This window comes from Anopheles bellator, chromosome 1 (assembly GCF_943735745.2).
Source record: "Anopheles bellator chromosome 1, idAnoBellAS_SP24_06.2, whole genome shotgun sequence".
Taxonomy (NCBI): Eukaryota; Metazoa; Arthropoda; class Insecta; order Diptera; family Culicidae; genus Anopheles; species Anopheles bellator.
Window position 1 is genome coordinate 33,145,629 of NC_071285.1, and position 20,608 is coordinate 33,166,236.

Consider the following 20,608-nt stretch of genomic DNA (forward strand, 5'->3'; position numbering starts at 1 on the left):
TTTGATGCAGCTATGCATCTGCTAGTGATGTATTTATGATGTCAATCTATCTGAACACAATCATTGTGCCATCTGATCGTGACGAGCAGCATTTCAGTCAACAATTCAGTTCAAAGATTAACTCAACCAATGATTCAGTTTATTTACACTTACAGATTAATTGTTTTAAACTCTAGCATTATAAAGACCTACATCGCCAAAAGGAAAGTACACAGAAATACTCTTCTCACGAGTGGTGAAGTGACGTAAGCTTCATCGCCAAGACAGGGATACTAAACTAGCCAGGAGAACCGGGACGACTTAAATTATAACCAATGGCGGCTGAAGTATAACCGAAGCACCAAGTTGTCCATGTTTTTGTATTGAACTTTGGATCAAATTTTACCTTTTAATCCCAATTCGCACAGACATCTCCATAGTTATGGGGCATGGTGAGAAAAAATATTGCTGTGACAGTTTTCTGTGCACTACGCGACTCGATCATGCAATGATACATTGCCCACAAGAACAAGAACCAATATCTATACAAACATTGCTCATCTAAAATAAGTTGAAATGTAACAGGAACAAACCCTTTGACCGTCAATCCCTCCCGTGAAAAGAAAACGAAATATGTTGAAATAAACATTACAAACTCTAATTAGAATTGCTGTGCACACACCATACTACACGTGTGTGTATATAGCACGAAAGATTTTGTATCAAAATGCAAAAACTATTTTTAATTCGTTTATGTTTAGTGAATATGCTGAAGCAAAAGTGCAAGAGGTAGAAACAAGCAAATTCAATCGACAACTACATTAATAAACGTTTGATATGAAATGAACGAAACCTTCGATGTACTCCGGTATTTAGAGCCGATAAACGAGGATGATGAGGCAGCAACATTTAACACCTTTGAGGATCTACGAAACGTATGAAAGGATAACCCGACATAAAACGAAAAGGAAAACCATTAAATAAGTGGAATATTGTTAACTAAATAGCAAAACGAAGCAAACAGTACGCAACTACTTATTCAACTATACAGAGAAACTTACGATTCGACACCAAACAAAAAGGTAATCCAAAAACAAAACAAAAATCATTAAACTAATGTGAACATTTTCACTAATGAGGTGTGGCGCCAGCCAACGAATGGAAAAGAATTAAACAAACATGAATTCAAAAACATCAAAGGAACTGCATCACTGCAGGCAACGTGACGGAAGAATGGAATCACTCCATTAATGTAGCTAAGAGGAAAGCAGAACAAAAGTCTTTAAACGTCAACGTAAACAAATGTATGGAACATGATAAAACGAATAATTCACTTTAAAAGAGCCCGGTGATTAAGTTGATTAAGGACTAAGTATTCAAAATATGATAAAACTTATTAAACATTAAAGAAATAAGCAAAAGAAATATACAGCAAAACGAATGTAGTTAAAAGGATCTATTGATAGCGTCCACCATATTTTCTAGGCCTTTATTTCGCTCTCTTTTCCCGATCGTTTGTTTCCGTGCCAATGAAGGACACTACGCGTTGAACCAGTTCTCCGACGCGGCTTTCTAGTTGCCGACCAACTCCGACGATGGTCTCGTGACAGTGTTCCTCGTCTTCGTCGTAGCTCATCGTGCACATGTTGGTAATCAGGCTGAAGGCGAAGCACGTCATGCCGCAGTGGCGCGCTGTTATAATTTCGTGCACCGTTGACATACCGATCGCATCTACGCCGAACAGCTTCAGCAGTTGTCCCTCAGCGACGGTTTCAAAGTTTGGTCCCCCGACGCAGCAATACACGCCTTCGCGTAGAATTCCCTGCAATCCGTGCAAATCCAACCGAACTAGATCCCGGGCCACCTGCAGCAACTGTGGGTCGTACGCCTTCGCCATACCGAGAAAACGCGGCCCAAACCGCTCATCGTTTGGCCCAAGCAGCGGAGAGTTACCGGCAAAACCCATCAGATTAATGTGGTCACGGATTAGCATAACATCACCAATGCGAAAGCTTGAGTTGATCCCTCCGGCCGCATTTGTTGCAATCAGATGCGTGCAGCCGACGAGCCGCATCACACGCACCGGCATCGAACACTACAAAAAGAAGCCCAATTACTGCTGTACTACTGACTTTTCCGTATGGAATTGCTGAACCAACCTTCGCTAAAGAATAACCCTCGTAGTAGTGGAAACGGCCTTGCATGCAAAGCACCGGAACACCGGCCAAATAGCCGAACACAAGCCGCCCAACATGACCGGCAACTGTCGACACTGGGAAGTGTGGAATGGTCTCGTAGTCAAATCTGTCCACCTCAGTCAGCTGGTCGGCCAAATAGCTCAATCCAGTACCACAAATGATTCCACACTGGGGACGGATGGTCGTGCGGCCCAGCAGATAAGTGGCGATTTCCTGCACCATCTCGTAACTACCGTAACTAAGGTCGGAGGTGGAAACACTTTACGTTAGTACTTGGTTGTTGCAGTGAGATAATTAGGACAACTCTTGATGCTTTACAAGGCACGTTTCAGTTGACACGGCACGAATTGTCTTCGAGCCAAGGGAATCGTGTTCTTGACACAGGTTTGCGTGTGCTGTGCAGCACAAATTAACCTTTCCATATTAGCATTTCAAGAGATGCATTTTTTTTTCTGAAGCAGCACTTGTCGGACACTTCAAATTTTAGTAAAAACTCGAGCTCAATACAAAGTGTATAAATGTTGTTAGAAAGAAAAAGTCTCCTGTGGGCTGTGTGTGGAAAGTGGACTGATCTTGCCCTAACGCACTTATCTAGCAAGTTCGTACAGCAACTTTAAAAAATACCCGTTATGGGAGGTTGCATCAATCACAGCACGCTCTGCATTCCAGAAGATGGTGAAGAAGTTGAACTCTGGTTTAGGGTCGCTTCAACGCTTTCCATAGTACCTTGCATTATCCTTCACTGCGTTGTACAGCCTCCCATTGTGTCGCTTTTCCAGCGATCTGTTCGGTGATTCATTCGACACCCCATTGGCACTGCCGTTCTTATTTTCCACTTCCGTGTTCATGATCCTACTGTTTGCGTGCACCAGTATTGTTTAGTCGGTTAACTAGCGCAATGATTACGAATTTTAATAAAACTTTATTCGCTGTTGGAAAACAGTGGAACGACTGGCTCCATTCGAGGAGACTGCCCAGATGAGACTGATCGTGCGATGGACTTGCGCCATGGCCGAAGCATTCGTTGCTCCATTCCGTGTGATAACGACATTTAACGAAGACTCGATCGTGCATCGAAACCGGATTTGTCTCTTGCTTCCATCCCACTGTGGGGAATTGGTATAGGATAGGTGGACATATTTTATTTTAGGAAGAATCTACCGTCGTTTTAAACGATGTTCTTTCTTTGCTTGTGTTTTAACACTGGATTTATTACCACAGTCATTTTGACCGGTCTGGTACAAGGGTGATACAACGTTTTATTTAGTTATAGAAAACAAACGGCTTAATATTTTTCGATGGTACAACCTTTATTTTAAAGTTTCATTCAAGACATTTAAAATACATAAAATACAATTTTGATTGCAGAAAATTGAAAAATATGAAAAACTTATTTCCAAAGCGGTGCGATATTTGAAAATCTCATTCCATTGAAGCTCATTTCCACCTCGGTGATTATGTTAATAGTTACGTAATAGTTTTGTTGATAGTTATAGTAGTTACGCGAACAAACCGGCAACCATTGACCACCTCAAGACCCAAATTCGAATTGCTATTGCCGAGATAGGGCCAGAGACAATCGAAATTGTACTCAAAAATAGGGCATTGAATGGGCTACTGCTAAGCCAGCTGTGACGAATAATTGACCAACATTGTTCTTCATCAAACATGTCTTGAATGCACCATTTCAAATAAAAGTTCAAGCATCGAAAAATATTAAGCCGTTAAAAAAGTGAATACCGAACCGAATAAAAAAGTGTATCTACGAGGATGCGTAACGTAATGTTTTTGACATTACCGATTAATGCCAAACTGCTGCGCCTCTGTCAAAACGTTTACGGGTCGGCCGAGGCGTAAACCCGAGCGTAATTATATTTAATTATTTTTAAATCAGAAAAAACAGAAAAAAATATTCAGAAATCAATTAATTTCTCTTCTATTTCTATTTTCTTGGACCAACAACACGAACTTAAACACGTTTGACATTTCGTTTTTATATTTTTGCTGCCACACGAAGCGTAAACGTAACGTGTAACGTCAACGTAACGCGTAACGAAGCATAACGTGTGGCTCCAGCTTAACACATTCCCCCCTATTATGAAACTCGAACTCGAAACTCGAACGGTCATTTGAGTTCATTTTGTTGTAGCTTTCTCTTTCTGCCTTCTCTCTTGTTGTATTCTGCTTTCTCTCTTACTGTGTTCACTTGAACGATCGAGTTCTCGATTCGAGTTTCATAATAGGGGGATTATTTGCATTAGGGTGCGGCGACGGGTTAGTGTAGGTTGCGAGGATCCGTTTTCCGGATCCGGATCCGTTTATGCGCAAAACGTGTTAATAATTTTACTTTTGTTTACAACGCCGTACCTGTATTAACCCTGCTGCCGCCAGATACCGATAAACATCAGAACAAGCACTACCTGGGACTGAGGACGGTATGCCTTGATCCTCGCTGGTTTATTTGGTTCGGGAACGAGTATTTTGTGCACGGCGACATGACACGGCGAGTTGTTTCAAACATTATCAAGGTAAGTAAGATGCAAAGAAATGAATTTCATATGCAAGGTTACGTATTTTGTGGAATGGGCAGTTTGGGCGAGTGCTGGACGACTTGGAATTGAATGAGGACAATTGGCGCAGCAACTGCCAGGGAAAGATTGGTAATCATAGAATGCTACGCAAAATGTTTCACGGGTATGATTAGTGACCGCAAGGTTGTCTTATCTTTCCAACATTTACCCTTTTGTAGACACCAGACCGGCAATTCAACGCGGAAATGACTCTTTCAATGGAGGGAAATCGAAACCAACGTCCGCCTGTGCACGAAAAATCGAAGTTGAAGGAAAACATCGTGAATCGGTATTTTCTAGTCTTATCGAATACGTCAACGCTGGCGGTACGAAACTGCGCAGTGGGAAGCTGGCCGAACAACGCAAATTCAACGAGCTGAGTGTAAACTGCTTCTGAGACCACCATCAAACTCATCCATTTCGCCAGATTAAAAACCATCATCGATTGCCAGAGTATTTTTGCTTCTCGAATGGGACATCCGGACGACAGTAACGAGGACGAAACATTTACCATGAAGACATGAAGGCAAAAACATCGCGACACTAAGAAGCGCAGAGTAATTGTAATAATAAGTACCACATAAAGAAAGCTAGGTAGTCGATCAGCTGCATGCTGCCAACCAAGTCTAAGAACGGCTATGCTGGTGAACTTGCGTTGTATATTCTCAATTCGATCAATCCAACATTGCTAGTGTTGATGCCATACAACACAAGCGTACTCGAGGATCGGACGAACAAGAGAACAATACAAGACAAATAACGTCACGGAACTCTGAACTCATACGAATAACAAACCCTAACATTCTGTACGCACGCTTGATTATATCCTCGAAGTGCAAGTTAAGCTTCTGCTTCGCGTGCAGTGTACACCTAAGTCACGGATAACATCTACACACGTAACAACAGATGAGCCGATGCGATACGGAAACAGAACTAGTAATAGTAATAATAATGTAGTAAATGTAATATAGCAATAATATCTTAAACCCGGCGATTCGGGATGGATGCAAAACTTACTGGAAATAGTTCAAATATACCTCACTTTTTATTGAAATGCCTATGTCTTAGTCGAAGCAACTATAGTACAACTAGTAGTACAACTAGCGTAATAGTTTTTGCTGCATTATCAATGTTGAAAGCTGTATATTTTTGGTAGTTTCGTTTCGTCTGTACTAATTCCCGATAAAAATGTACCACCATTGCCAAACGTGAACATTTGTTTTTTACATATCAAAGAAGGAGGCATTACCTTTCTAATGATGTACAATAAGGTACATTATGTTTGCAGAACTGTGCTAATGATTGCGTTAAAAAGGCTGATGAAAGTTGGTTTTAAAGAATACTTTTTATCACTCTCTCGTCTGTGACGGATGAATTCTCGGAATCTACTTAACGCAGTAGGGTAAAAATTCTGATTAATCATAGATAAGTTATCTATTTTGGGAAAATATAACTAAAATCCTCACGATTCGATTCGATTCAGTTCTGGATCTTCTCGCATTGCGCGAAACGCATTCACCGTGGTCCGTACGTTTCAATTGAATTGAGTTCGTTTAGCGGCAACAATTGACTGTGTGAGCTGAACCTGCTCTAGTGCCAACTGTTTTGTGACAGAATCAGTTAGAGAAGCAGTAACAAGACGCTACAACTTAACTCGCGGTATCAGTAATAATGCAACATAGAAGTTTTTTTATTTTTTTATTTATTAGTATCAGAGGGGACAGAGGTGTATGAAGTATCAACTTAAAGGATTGCACTGAAGATGATGGTTCGAAGTGACGTTTTTCGCATAGAAACCCATGCTCGGTTCAGCGCTGATTGATGATCTACGAACGAACGAGAAGTGAGCCACTTTTCAAATGTTTCATTGGTTAACGGTGCTGTTGCCATAGCAGGGTTTTAAAAGATTACTAATGGAGAAAACCAAAACTTAAGTAACAACGATTGAGATATTTTTATTACAATTAAATTACACAGCGTATCAAACAAATCCATAATTATTACACTCTACCTACTCGCCACCTTCATTACCATAGCCTACCGACCAACCAGCGACTCTAAATGCTAGAACTAAAGTTTTTCTTGCTGGTTTGTTTTGTGCTGGACAAAACATTTTTCTCCATGTCGCCTTTATTTCTTCATCTCATAGTGAATGTGCTTCACCATTCGGCCTACAAACTCCCCGAGCGTCTTTTCGCGGTTCTTGCCAACGCCAACGATACTATCGTGACAGTGTTCCTCGTCTTCGTCGTAGCTCATCGTGCACATGTTAGTAATCAGACTGAAGGCGAAGCACGTCATGCCGCAGTGGCGTGCTGTAATAATTTCGTGCACCGTTGACATACCGATCGCATCCACACCGAGCATTCGCAGCATATTCACTTCGGCAACGGTTTCAAAATTTGGGCCCCCGAGACACGTGTAGACACCCTCACGTAACTCATTCTCGATACCTATCTGTCGGCCAATTTCTTTTGCTTTCTGGATCAGCCGCGGTTCATACGCCTTACCCATGCCGAAGAAACGTGGACCAAACCGTTCGTCATTAGGTCCCTGTAGTGGGTTGTTACCGGCGAAACCCATAAAGTTGATGTGATCACGCATCAACATAATGTCACCAACGCGATAAGCGGGATTGGCACCGCCCGCTGCGTTGGTCGCGATTAGATGGGTACAACCGATCAGGTGCATTACTCGCACCGGCATCGAGCACTGGAAAAGCAAGGGAAGGATGAGTTACATTCGTAATCTGTCTAGCATATTCTCCACATTCTTATTGTACCTTTGCTAGTGGGTACCCTTCGTAGTTGTGGAAACGTCCTTGCATGCACACCACCGGCACTCCGCCCAAATAGCCGAATACGAGCCGTCCAACATGACCAGCAACTGTCGAAACTGGGAAATGCGGAATCGTCTCGTAGTCGAAGCTATCTCCGTCCGTCAATTGATCAGCGAGTGACCCCAGTCCCGAACCGCAGATGATGCCCACCTTCGGACGTAGATCCGTGCGCGCCAACAAGTAGTTGGCGATCTCTTTTAGTATATCGAATGTGTACCTGCGGGGGAAAACAGATAAAAGAGTGAGATTTGGTAGAAGACAAATGCCCCTCTTCTACATTTGAAAACGTATCGCCTCATCACCGACAATAGAATGATTTCGCGACAATGATGACAATGTTTGAGCATCGATAGTTTAATGCAAGAAAGCTCGAAAGAAAACTCGTTCTATGATAGTGTAGGTTCTCAAGCGTTACTGAGCATCAAGATGAACAGCGAGCACCCGGCAGCAAACGAAAACGCTTAAGGTGTCATCATTATCAGCACTTGCGCTAGGGAACAGCTGGAAGATTTTAATGCCTGTTACACGCCAGGGCGCCACTCCGCGATGACCTCAGCGCCATCTGAAACCGACCGATTAATGAAACAGCGATCTGGGAGCACGGTGACTAACGGAAACAACAGAGCAGGACAAACCCACTGGAGCCGATTGGCGATGCACGCAGGTCGGAAGAGACCGAAGTCATTTGGAAACATTTAAGCCCAGAACACAGTGCCGACTGAAAGTTTGGAAAGCCACAGGAGCCACCGTGGCTGTTTCAAGATTGCCATTTGTTAGGATTTGGCGATCGGAGCTGACTGCGCCATATTCTAGAACTTTGGTGATGGATGACGTGACAAACTGCTGATAATTTCCACCGACCGCAGCTAGTGAGCAATTCAAAAACGCTAGAACGACGGCAGAGACATCAAATATTCCAAATAAACTTTGGAGAAGCCTTACATTAGGAGGACCGACGGCAACTGCGTACATTATTCCATGGAGATAAGCCAATGTGGTGGGTTGTTTTGGTGAAAATTGTTTTTATTTTTTATTGTATTCAACGCAAAATGCTTTCGTATAGGTTAGAAAACCAACGACATGGAATCAAAAATCGTGAGAAAGAGATCACGATTATTCGATCGTCATTGGGTAGGGATCATTAAGTCCGTTGCGTGTGTGTTTGAATGGAAAACGATGTTGAAATTTATGTATATTATTGTGTACATTTATGTATATTATTGTATATATGTTTACAGTTGTCAACATTCCACGCAACAATTTATTCTAGATACTTTTTTTCCCACACATCCCAGCTTCGAAAAGTAGACTTGGAAATGCAGTATCGTACCGGGTTTCGGGTACACCATCTTCGTCGGCATTCAACTGTATTTTTCCAGGGCAGATACACCGTGTCTGGTGCCAATCATTATCAGTTTTTCTACAAATACGTCGGTTAACGTGTGTAGACCCAGTTTGTTACCCTGAGAGGCACTTACCCTACGTGCTCGGTTCGTGGCATGTTGAACGGAGTGGCAACGCCGCCGTACAGGTAACTGTCCGGTGTATCTCCGTTACGGGCACCAACCGTAACGCCGTTTTGATGACGACCGTTAGTATGCAGGTGCCCTCCTCTGGATACTGCATCATTTTGAACATGGCTGAATTTGCTCATTGTTACTGTTTTAGTTTTCGACAGTTCCCAACCTTAGGTGATATATTGGGCGATAGAATATTTCCACTGGTTCACAAGAAAGCTGAATGTCCTCCGTTTTTTGACTTTGAAAATGTTCTCTCTTGTTAGAAAATGATTACTCAATCATCATCGGTTATCAGAGGCTCGTATCAAACAAAATGCATCATTTCACAAATAACCACTATCAACACTACAAAGAGCACAAAATCATTATTCCGAAACTTTTCGGACTGCGGTGAATTATGGTTGCTTTTAAATAGCAACCAACTTCATCAGTAATTATTTGTTGAATTTATTACTTTTTAACGTTGCACTTGAACACCAATGGACGAGATTTCTCTGATCCTATTTTTGTTTTTCGAAGACGCGATTGAACGTGGTTTCCGCGGAAAAAGAAAATCTGCACCGTTCATTAACGTGTCTCGATCGCAACTGAACTGAACTGGTCTAGGCCCTCGTGGCTTTTGAACGACGGAAAGCTCGGCAACCGAGTGGTGATTAAGCCACAGTCTTCGGCGACTGTCGCTCCTTTGGCGAATCCGGAAAGGACAGCACGCGAGAGAGAATAAGGAAATGCACCACACCGAAGCTTATGGGTGCGAGTGTAATTAAATTGATTATGATGCTGTGCCCAGTTGTTTTTGCTACTCGCCGTTGGCTGGACATCATTTTGCGGAAGCAAAACAAGAAAACAATTGTCACACGATTCTTTGTAGGTTGGATAGCTAAAAATCATTCACCTCATCGGTCTTGTTGTTGGTCCGTTTCATTCATCTTTATTTTTTCATTCTCCTTTACGGTCCGTTAGGAGGCAAAGTGGTTGCCAATGTCGGTTGAAAAGGTTATTGCCTCCCATTGAAGTGATCTTTTTATCATAAGTAACGACAAGATTTCTTTGCTTCCTTCTAGTAGCTGGACGCATGGCAAAGTCGGTTTATAACCAGTGACTGGTAGTGCCTTCAACGTATAGTAGCGGACATCGGTGGGCCTGCTGGCCAATATAAAATTTAAAATAAATAAGTAATTTAAAATACAAAACTGAACTCTATCTGAGGGGCTACATGAGGCGTAACGAAATGTTTTTGACATTACAGATTAATGCTAAACTGCTGCGTTGTCAAAACGTTTACGGGTCGGGCGAGGCGTAAACCCGAGCGTAATTTTTGTTTTCATACGCTTTGCTTACAAACAGAGGATAATTTAAGTTCTTATTGCTGGTATAGCAAGAAAATCGGAAAAAACAGAAACAAATATTCAGAAATCAATTAATTTCTCTTCTATTTCTATTTTCTCGGACCAACAACACGAACGTAAACACGTTTGACATTTTTTATGCTTTTTATATTATTTTTTATATTATATTATTTTTTATAAATATATAAAATTATATTTTTGCTGCTACACGAAGCGTAAACGGTTTGGCATTACAAATTTATTTTACGCTAGTTTTCACGCCTCATGTAGCCCTCCCAGTATCACACTGTTGCTGAATTGTGTGAATTGAATTACGTGTGAAGCTGTCGATTCCATTTACCCATAATAGAAAATCTCCTATTTTTACCCAACCTGATCCTTATCAGGGTTATTATTAACGGGGGAAAAAATTTCGCCGACATGCCACAGGAAACCACCTACCGACGAAGATGGCCAATGCGACATTGATCACCACGATCGTACAATGATTAGAAGGTCGATCGGATTTGAAAACATAACCCCTCCCGGGGGGTGTGCATGTCGATGTACCGTTGATGTACCGTTGCTGATAGGCTATTCCATAAGCAGCAACTGGCTGATGCAACTTGTTTTTCCGATTTCTTTGCCTTTGTCATAGAAATCCGAATGTAAATAGGTTTAAACTCAATGCAGCTTCCAGAGGAAACCCAACACTTCAAGTCGAGCGATTTCATATGTTTACAGACATTTTCATCCGATTCTTTTAGTATATCAATTAATTCTACCATTTCACCCCCTAACCTAATGGCTACAGCCTCCAAACATGATTAACATGACTAAAGTTTCGTTCTCCAAATTTACCGAGTAGACGCTTTTATGTTGCTGAGCCTAGCATACTACCAGGAGGACGTAACATGTCAGACGAATATCAGCCAGCCAGCAAATGACTATAATTGGCGCTGAATGCCTAGACTCCTGTACACTCTTTTCCATGTTGTTGATTGGTAACAGTCAGCCATTTACTTACTTTGCTTACCTCCAATAACGCGTTCTGCAGTTGCAGTTGCAGCTGCAGTCCATTGTGCATGGTGTTTAACATTAGTTGGTAGGTTGAAACAGAGGCACGCGAATGGCACAAATAGACATTGAAAACCATTGCAGTGAAAGACCATGATTGCTAGTAATCGATTGCAAGGGAGGCCGTAATTGATTTGGCCACACACACAAACTTGACAGACTTAATTTATCTCACGGGTTTTAACCACTTTAGGTATTGTAGAAGAAATCGCTGAATAGAACTAAGTTGACGAACATTTATTGCCCTCCAAAAGATCAAATGTATTGCGACACTTATCAAGATTTTTTACTTACATCCTGCTGGCTCCTTGTTTGCTATCGATGTAGGCGGTCATTGTTGTGGCTCCCGGCAGTCGCGTTTCGTTTAAAGAATATCAAATAAAGTTGTTTTGATTGCTCTAAAATGTGTCAAAAACTGTTTTTGTAACAGGTTGATTACTTTTAACAGTCACAGTCACAAGCCACGGAGCAGAACTATTAATTGCAAAGTTTCTCAAAGTTTTTTTTCCTTTCAAAAGGCACTATCCGAATATTAATGATCGTGTAATCAAACCCGATCGCGTTAATGATTGATACCTTATTGACAGTAATTTTCGATCGGTCAGCTATTTATAAGAAGCCCGTTGTTTTGACTTTAGTTGTTCCTGTTGCTAACATCGATTGCTTCCACTAGCAGCACGAAGAGTAGTGCAACACAACCTCATGTGAGCGTAGTAACCAATGGCGAGCGCCGGTCGCTACAACGATGTTGTCAGAGCAACATCAGTGCGAATCTGTATGGTTGCCATCGATAAGTCATGATGACGAAGAATTAAAAAGGACTCCGCGTGGAATATTTGCCCCTACCGTAGTCAGTGACGTCACTGATAAGGTAAATCCCTTAGCCACACCCCTTGAAAGAAGCAGGCATAACGGCCTCTTCCGTCGCCACTGATAACTTCGTACGGGATAAGCTTTTTTTTGCACGGAGAAAAAATTACTTAATTACGCACTAAAATCGCAGACATATACAGACATTAGGGAGATGCTTGGATGGCTCATTGAAGCTAAAGTATATTGCCGACTAGCAATGTCAATTCTTGCCTCCGGGCGATACCTAATTGCGGCTGCTCTGTTTGTTGAAACCAAATCAGAAACGTACCCAACTCAAACTCTCCCTCGTTCGCGTCTACGATTGCGCAGTCCTCTACTTGTGAGCACTCCAATGAGGTAATGGTAATGCTATTGTACTGTAAGTACTGCAAACTACCCGTTGGACAGTCAATTACGCGGCCAATGTAGATCACAGATCTACGTGTCGTTTTGTGAGTTATATTTGGTACTAGCGATAATGCCTCCAGCAGCGCAAAGGCAACGATATTTCTCGAGGAGCCGACTGCACTAATTTTCACTGTTAAAATTTGCACTGATTTTTCGAGAGGTGGAGGTTTAAGGATGCATGACTAATTCAACTACTTACATACTCTTACTCTTACCTAATACTCTTATCTACTGAACCAGCGAAGAAACATGATGTTGTCATTAAAGCCTACGGCATAAAGTTTCGTAGTGTGAATTCATCAGAATCTGACGCCCGAAATTCATAATAATCGTATCATTTATTTAAAAACAAAATAAAATGAAATTAACAACACAATTATAGTTTATATCTTATACACGTCTGAACACTTTCCAAGTCCTGCCCTAAAGTGAGTGTGTTGTTTGATTGGTGTATTTGAACCGTAAGACGCAATATTTTCATAAACATATCATTGCTTGTTTGTTATCAGTTTTACTGGCTTGGCTAATAAACTCGAAGTAATTGTCTCGATTACCAAAGCAAACACCAACGAATCTGTCAATGAACTCGCAATGCTGCTGCCGTTTACGACCAATCCTCTCAATTGGAACTAAATAATTCAATAAGTAAATTTATAAAGAAAAACATCTTCTGGATTGGTGATTTATCACGTGAATTACTAGAACTAAGACAAGAACCGAGACGGGTTTTTTGTTTTCTTTTAATTATCTGTTTATTCGAGTAGTTACTAAACATTGGAACTAAACGAACGGATGGAAAACTCTGGAAAACTGGACTTCTGGAAAACAAGTACATCGTGCGGTACAAGGAAAAAACGTAACGAGAACGAACAACATCACTATAAAAGCTGGTATGAGATCACACAATCACACGATCCGAAGGGATTTTTCCCTTTTCGTTTTCGCTTTTTGTATTTCGGTTTTATCGATGCTTAGCGCTACCGGAAGGGCTCTCTTGTGTCATGGTCGCATACAGTTTTGGCAACTCTGATTCAAGGCGAAGTAACTGTACGAATGTTTTGAGCTTCATCGTGACACCGGGTCCAGCTCCAATCCCGATACCCATCCCGTCCGACTCGCTGGTCGCCGTTTTAACGAAGGTGGAATAGTATGACACCAACTCCTGCGATCCATCGCCATCGAGATCGGCAATCAAAAGAGAGTTTTCTTGGTAGTTAAGATCTGGCTGACAAAGCATCTCGGCGTTTGCATCGCCACTGTTGATCGGTTCGCGGCAAAACTGTATTACGTTGCTTTGGCTTGTGTTCTCGATCTTGATGTCAGTCGAGTTAAAAACAATCAGTTTGACCGTTTCCTTCAAAAACCGCATTCGATTGCGGAACGCACCACTCGGTTGATTCCCCATCGTAGAGTGTGACGACTGTGACGAAGAAGATTGGTTTTGACCTCGAGCGGAGGTTTTGGAGATAGCATCGAGCCCCGGCGGCCCTATCCAGGGTTGCTGGTGGACGAGCTGATATCCGAAACGGTTCAAACTGGGAGCCATTCCAAGTACGGTTCGTCGGAAGCGTGAGCTACGATTGTCTAGATCACGCTGACTCCATTCCCAGAATTTTAACACGAATCCAAACACGGTGGATTGGTTATCGGCTCCGAAATTGCCGAAAGTCAGTCTAACAGGCTGCATACCATATAAACGTTCACGACCAGATACGTTCCACAGGACCTCTCCGGTGGACTCTTCGGTCAGTAGAACTGAAGTGGAACAGTTTTCCGGGCAACGACCTCGGTTCTCCACCACCAACTGTTTCCCACCGACGTTCGTGATGGTGCGCTGCTTTTCAGTGTTTCGTCGCTGTCCGAAGAACTTGTGTTGCGGCAATCCGTTTGGCATACGTCGCACGATTCGCATGTCGAGTGCCTTCCGGTGGATCAATTTATACAGCTCTGGCAACGACTTTGCCTTCTGCTGTTCACTTTTATCGCGCACACAATTAAACTTTACGTTTAACTCCCCGTCGAGCGTCAACTTGTGAACATACAGACACTCCTTGACGGCGTAAGAATCTCCGATTGTGACACCCTTCCGGCCGGATATCATCACTAGCCGATTGTGGCGTGTTTCGCTAGAGCTGGTCACAAACAACAATTCGTTTACACCGTCACCATCCACATCCGGTATGAGTAGAGGAAAATCGAGCATATCGGCTTGTCGTCCGACACCGGGACTCCGTTTGTTGTAGCCTTCCGCACGCCACAACCACTCACCGGACAGTGGGTCAATGCACTCGAGTTGGCCGTACTCATCCAATACCAGACAATCTGGAGCACCACTCCGGTCTGCATCGAGGAGCGAACAGTCGATGCTCTTCGGTTCGTGGACCATTTGGTCGTACCATGCTACCTTGCCAGAGCTGCCAATCAATGAAATGATCCCGTTCCGCCGGTGGTAAGAATCTTCAAAATCAGGGTACAACTTATCACCACGGTACATAAAGACGAGATTCTTACTCTTTCCGTGTACAACACCCTCCACCACATTGATAACACCTTTCAATTCAATTTTTTCATAATTTCTTATCCAATTTTGAGTCTTCACGCGCTCTGACCTAGTGTGATAAGAACGAAATGTAATTAGTTCAACAGAACTACTGCTCCTTCCCTCAACTTACCTTGCAGGGCATGACAGATTATCCGAACACGGAATGATCCAGAGAAAGGTGACCAGAGCCAGGCAGCAGACCGCTAACGATGCAATAAAGCAACACTTTCGCGGAGTGGACATTGTGTGGTCGGGAATAGACCCAGCCTCGTTAAGAATGGCCACATTATCGGCATGGAAAACACCGCTTGCTTCCTCGACGTCGCTTGGGCTAGGCGGATAACAACCAGCTCCGTTTTCCCTTTCACCCTTCATACCGATACCGTTTAACATAATCGTCGCCGTCTCACACAGAGTCGTAACCTTGTTCGCTGCTTGTTGAACTCGTAACAATTCTTCTTCGCTCTCCGAATCTGATACTGCCGTCTGTGGAATAGGGGAGTAGATACCACCGGACAGGTCACTATTGGGCATACTAGTTGGAAAGTGCGAAAAGAACTAAAGACCCGTGCGAAATAAACGCGTGTAAGATAAGGATAAGTAAGCCAAACACTTGACCCCGTCACACATACCGTTTCGGACGTATCAATTGCCCACCGGAACGTTTGGCAGGCTTTTCCGAATATCAGATCAGCGGTTTAGACGCCTTCGGTCCTACGTTTCGGTCCCATCCTCGTCGTTCTCGGCTGCATCTACAAAAACACGAACGTTCGGTTCACTTTTTGCAAATCAACATGCCTGACGGGGAAAAACAATGCTTTATACTGTTATTGCTTTATTTGTTTTTATTTTGTGGGCATGCGTGAAATGGTTCAAAATTTTCATGAGAAAACTCACTGAAAAGGTCTCATAGATCCCCGGAAAGGGCCTTATGGATCTTATAGTGAAGAGCATCGCATTAGAATCTTCGTTCGCATTGTGCGGATAGTGTGTATTTTTCTGTGTTCAGCATTGATCCCAACAGGAATATTAAAAAAAAATCACTGTTACGGTTATTTTCTAAACACTTTTATGTGATGTAAGAAAGCGTTTGATAAAGAATGAAACAGACGTTTCGTGAAAAAGCCTTTTCGCAAAGCACGCGACCTCTAGCCGTGATGATCGCAACTATTTTTTGACAGTTCACCGAATCGCTATTTTGCCTTGCTGTCACGAAATAAAATGACAGCTTCCTCCATCTTTCTTGTACAAACTCTCGGTAAATTAACACGCGGTGCTTAAGGCACGGATAAAAATATTGAAAAATGGGTCGTATGCATGCTCCTGGTAAGGGTATTTCCCAATCCGCACTGCCGTACCGTCGTTCGGTTCCATCGTGGCTGAAGTTGAATGCCGAGGATGTGAAGGAGCAGATCAAAAAGCTCGGCAAAAAGGGCATGACACCGTCGCAGATCGGCATCATTCTGCGAGATTCGCACGGTGTGGCCCAGGTGCGGTTCGTGAACGGTAACAAGGTTCGTACGGTGCTAAGTTAGCTTTTAGTCAACTATTCAACATCACCTGTGATGGTATCGTAGTGGTGTTAGTTCAGTGACACTGTTTTGTCGTTCTTTATTGCAGGTGTTGCGTATTATGAAGGCTGTCGGCCTGAAGCCCGATATTCCGGAGGATCTGTACTTCCTGATCAAAAAGGCCGTTTCGATCCGCAAGCACCTGGAGCGTAACCGCAAGGACATTGACAGCAAGTTCCGTCTAATTTTGATCGAGTCCCGCATCCACCGTCTGGCCCGCTACTACAAGATCAAGGCTGTCCTGCCGCCAAACTGGAAGTACGAATCGAGTACCGCTTCTGCTCTGGTTGCTTAAGCCCCCACCGTGCAAGAGTGAAGTACAGTGTGTCGTGGCAAATGGTTGGCTCAACCATTTTCAACTTTGGAATGTTGAAATACAGTAATACATAAACTGCTGGCGCCCGTGGGGTGTTGGCTTTCTCCATTTGTTTCATGTGTGCATGTTAATCATTGCCGAAAAATATTCGAGACACATTCTAATGTAACGGTGATACTCTGTTCTTGACACTGTGCGTACTTCCTGTTGAAAGGAAATATTGATTATCTGGCTCGATGCCATGATTATTACCTAAATGTTTGATTACATTATATCTATTAATTATGTTTAGTAGATATCGTTATGTATCGATATCTATTATATCGATAACATAAATTATCTACATAGTATTATTTCAATTCAGTTGCTGAATGTTATAAAACAGCAGAATGGGAAGTTTCTCCATTTTGTTCACAGTATCATCTTATTTATTATTATTATTTGAGTTATTTTGAGTACCGTGTGTTAAATTGGCATAATATTTTATGGATCAACCAAACCAATGTACATTTTTTCGGATCGGATTCTTAGTGGAATGTTCGACGACCTGCTAGCAAAAAAATCCATCCCAGATTTACAAAAAAAAAATTTAAACATGTACGGTGAAGTCCATGATTTGAGGATATTTTTCATGATCTTTTATAGATCCCCATTTCAGAGTACACAGCACCATGAACGTTCCCGAATATATATCAATCATGGAAGACATTATGCTGCGTTACGCTGAAGAAAACATGCCACAGAGATGGGTATTTCAACAAGGAAACGATCCCAAGCATACGTTGAAGCTTATGCAATCGTGGTTTGATGGCAATTATGTGTCAGTTTTGCCTTGGCCAAGTCAGTGTCTTAAACCATATTGAAAACTTGTGGAATACCTTGTAGCAAAAGTAGGCTGGACAATATTTTTCAATCAAAGATGCATTGTAGCATATATATGTAGATGCATAAAAGTGCAGCAGAAATGGTATTACATTCCAGTAAAAAACTTGTTAGGATTTGGACGATTCGCTGCATGGAAAATGCATGAATAGTGCTTCAAACCAACACACGAGATACTGACTAATTTTGAAATATAATATTGACTTTTGATATTAAAACAAAAGTGTAAACCGTGTAAATTCATTAAAATTTGCCCTATACGAAAATTTACCTATTTCATTGGCCAGGTAATTTTAACTGCTTTCTATTGTAACAATCGAATTCCAATTCCAATAGGTTTTGAAAAATGATCAAATAATGTAGCTTAATACTTTTACCTATTTTATTGGTAACGCTCGTGGCTGTCACACAGCTGGCCTGGGTTCGAATCACGGGACCGAATGTCAGGCAGTCAGCCATGGTTTCGATTCCCGTGGACAACGAAGAGAACATTCGGTATATTTTACGGTTTTTCTTTGATAATTCAAGTTAGGCTGCTGAAATTGTCTCTGGTAACCCAACAATAAGCAAAACAATAAACAAATAATAAACAATAACAATTAATCGTTACAGCTAGTAGCTATAGTATTTTGGTTTCGTCGACCGTGGTCAATTATTTTTTATTTTAAATATGCACCTCGCACAGGTAAACCCAACGTCGAAAATGTCGCTAAGATCACAGAAATAATCAAATGTGATCGGTATGTTGGTAATCAGAGAATCGGCCATGAGCTAAAAATTAACCATTAAACATTTTTAAGCCATTTGCGTAAAGCTCGATTCACAAAGAAGCTCGAAGATCAGAAAAGGTGTAATGTCACACTTGCCAAAAACTAAAGGAGCCTGGTTGAGAAGTTTTTCATGCCGGATAGGAAGAAAAATTCAATTTGCAGCTGCTCAAGAATAATAAAAAATCACCACCAAATCGTCCAATCACAAAAAAAACACCGCACCACACAAAGAAAATGTTTTTTTATTCAATTTTACGCACTTTGATTTGGTTTCGATTTGATATAAATCGTATCGGTCACTTCTATGCCGGCAGCTGAACCGAAAGAACATTTTCTTGTGATTTTTTGCTCACTATTCTGACTGGTATAACGTAATTATATACTCCGCGGACGTGGCCGCGGGTCGCATGTTTGAGACCTCTGCTTTAGAGTAATAAATTCACGATTTGGACTAATTTAAGGGGGTTGCTTAGGTAAAAACAGAATGGACGATCGCTTATGTTTGAGCTTTAGTTTTCGCCATCCACACTGGGCGGCTACATGAGGTGTTCCGTAATGCTTTTGACATTACAGATTAATGCCAAACTGTTGCGCCTCTGTCAAAACGTTTACGGCTCGCGCGAGGCGTAAACCCGAGCGTAATTATTCTTTTCATACGCTTTGCTTACAAACAGAGGATAATTTATGTTTTTATTTGTTGGTCAACAACAGCAACAAAATCGGAAAAAACAGATAAAAAAATTCAGAAATCAATTAATTTCTCTTCTATTTCTATTTTCTTGGACCAAAAACACGAACGTAAACACGTTTCACGTTTCGTTTTTATATTTTTGCTGCCACACGAAGCGTAAACGTTTTGACGTTACAAATTAATTTTACGCTAGTTTTCACGCTTCGTGTAGCCGCCTAGACACAATTCACATTCATTCACAGAGATTCTAAACGGTCACATCGGTCCAAGATAGATTTGAAGTCAAGAAGGATCAAGCGCCTGGTTTTAGAACGAAACTGAAAAATATTTTTTAAAATGTGTTGAACAATCAAGCCTTTCGTGTCGTCAAACAAACAAATGAACGACTTTTTGCGGTGTATCAAAAACGCGTAGTGCTTTCTGTGAAGACCTTGTCTTCAGCAGACTCTTTTCGTTTCACTCACTCTATCTTTTACCTTCTGTCTCTTCCTTCTACTCCTTCCTTCTCTTCCTTCCCTTCTCCTTCTCTCTCACTCTCTCTATCTGTCTCTCTTTCTAATTCTCTTTCTCACTCCTCAACTCTGTGATTGCTGCTAAGCAGAGTGAAAAGTGTTAAAAAGTAGTAAACGTAAATAGTGCGCATACTGGTATAAACGCGAAGCACGGATCGTCTGCGAAATTATGACAGATACCAAACCACGTTGTAATGACAGGCGTAAGCCACTAATAGCTTCACATGTTTATGTTTCGTACGATGAATTTCTCTGTATGTGGATTATTCCGTAGGCCATGTTTGACTACCATATGGTTTACTATTTACTATCAAGGCAAAAGGCTTGCCAATCATGATTTTATTAGACCTAATTCCAGTATTCCAGCAGAGCAATAACAAATTTAAAGTATTGGAATTTTTAATTTCTTTATTTCTGGCCCAACTATGGACCTAACAAACATAATATGCGCGGTGCTTTTTCATGAATCCTGTTTAGTTGGTTGTCGATATTCGCGAAACTACATTTGAAGACCGGTCCAGACGTTACGATTTGTCGCTACGATTTGTCTGTG

At 41.8% G+C, this 20,608-nt stretch overlaps 4 protein-coding genes across 6 annotated transcripts; 1 reads left to right on the plus strand and 3 right to left on the minus strand.

The window, feature by feature from the left end:
• Nucleotides 1–1,139: 1,139 nt before the first annotated feature.
• Nucleotides 1,140–3,137, minus strand: LOC131215706 (purine nucleoside phosphorylase-like). The gene is made up of 3 exons (XM_058210101.1): nt 2,904–3,137; nt 2,139–2,415; nt 1,140–2,074 (listed from the first exon to the last, which is right to left on the minus strand). The coding sequence occupies exons 1-3, from the start codon at nt 3,023–3,025 to the stop codon at nt 1,469–1,471; spliced, it is 1,005 nt and encodes a 334-aa protein (XP_058066084.1). The 5' UTR covers nt 3,026–3,137; the 3' UTR covers nt 1,140–1,468.
• Nucleotides 3,138–6,682: 3,545 nt separating this feature from the next.
• Nucleotides 6,683–12,161, minus strand: LOC131206444 (purine nucleoside phosphorylase-like). Of its 2 annotated transcripts, none has more exons than XM_058198993.1 (3): nt 11,806–12,161; nt 7,530–7,803; nt 6,683–7,459 (listed from the first exon to the last, which is right to left on the minus strand). In XM_058198993.1, exons 1-3 carry the CDS (start codon nt 11,844–11,846, stop codon nt 6,878–6,880), a joined length of 897 nt encoding a protein of 298 aa, XP_058054976.1. In that variant the 5' UTR covers nt 11,847–12,161; the 3' UTR covers nt 6,683–6,877. The 2 variants fall into 2 exon arrangements, with proteins under 2 accessions (XP_058054976.1, XP_058054975.1); XM_058198992.1 differs by lacking the exon at nt 11,806–12,161 and adding an exon at nt 9,065–9,684.
• A 1,124-nt stretch (nt 12,162–13,285) lies between these two features.
• Nucleotides 13,286–16,175, minus strand: LOC131211051 (uncharacterized). Of its 2 annotated transcripts, none has more exons than XM_058204405.1 (3): nt 15,946–16,175; nt 15,444–15,799; nt 13,286–15,380 (listed from the first exon to the last, which is right to left on the minus strand). In XM_058204405.1, exons 2-3 carry the CDS (start codon nt 15,704–15,706, stop codon nt 13,733–13,735), a joined length of 1,911 nt encoding a protein of 636 aa, XP_058060388.1. In that variant the 5' UTR covers nt 15,707–15,799; nt 15,946–16,175; the 3' UTR covers nt 13,286–13,732. The 2 variants fall into 2 exon arrangements, with proteins under 2 accessions (XP_058060388.1, XP_058060380.1); XM_058204397.1 differs by having other exon boundaries at nt 15,444–15,871.
• A 390-nt stretch (nt 16,176–16,565) lies between these two features.
• LOC131215880 (small ribosomal subunit protein uS15) lies at nt 16,566–17,308 on the plus strand. Its single transcript, XM_058210655.1, has 2 exons — nt 16,566–16,827; nt 16,934–17,308. Exons 1-2 carry the CDS (start codon nt 16,618–16,620, stop codon nt 17,177–17,179), a joined length of 456 nt encoding a protein of 151 aa, XP_058066638.1. The 5' UTR covers nt 16,566–16,617; the 3' UTR covers nt 17,180–17,308.
• Nucleotides 17,309–20,608: the final 3,300 nt, after the last annotated feature.

What these genes read in the sequence shown, in the direction of transcription:
- LOC131206444 (XM_058198992.1), bottom strand. Translation starts at nt 9,240, where the DNA reads ATGAGCAAATTCAGCCATGTTCAAAATGATGCAGTATCCAGAGGAGGG. An exon ending in CCACGAACCGAGCACGTAGG is followed by an intron (nt 7,804 to 9,064) that starts GTAAGTGCCTCT and finishes TTTCCCCCGCAG; the next exon opens with GTACACATTCGATATACTAA. An exon ending in AAGGGTACCCACTAGCAAAG is followed by an intron (nt 7,460 to 7,529) that starts GTACAATAAGAA and finishes TTGCTTTTCCAG; the next exon opens with TGCTCGATGCCGGTGCGAGT.
- LOC131215880 (XM_058210655.1), top strand. Translation starts at nt 16,618, where the DNA reads ATGGGTCGTATGCATGCTCCTGGTAAGGGTATTTCCCAATCCGCACTG. An exon ending in GGTTCGTGAACGGTAACAAG is followed by an intron (nt 16,828 to 16,933) that starts GTTCGTACGGTG and finishes TCTTTATTGCAG; the next exon opens with GTGTTGCGTATTATGAAGGC.
- LOC131211051 (XM_058204397.1), bottom strand. Translation starts at nt 15,847, where the DNA reads ATGCCCAATAGTGACCTGTCCGGTGGTATCTACTCCCCTATTCCACAG. An exon ending in AATCTGTCATGCCCTGCAAG is followed by an intron (nt 15,381 to 15,443) that starts GTAAGTTGAGGG and finishes TTATCACACTAG; the next exon opens with GTCAGAGCGCGTGAAGACTC.
- LOC131215706 (XM_058210101.1), bottom strand. Translation starts at nt 3,025, where the DNA reads ATGAACACGGAAGTGGAAAATAAGAACGGCAGTGCCAATGGGGTGTCG. An exon ending in GCAGTGAAGGATAATGCAAG is followed by an intron (nt 2,416 to 2,903) that starts GTACTATGGAAA and finishes CTCCGACCTTAG; the next exon opens with TTACGGTAGTTACGAGATGG. An exon ending in AGGGTTATTCTTTAGCGAAG is followed by an intron (nt 2,075 to 2,138) that starts GTTGGTTCAGCA and finishes TTCTTTTTGTAG; the next exon opens with TGTTCGATGCCGGTGCGTGT.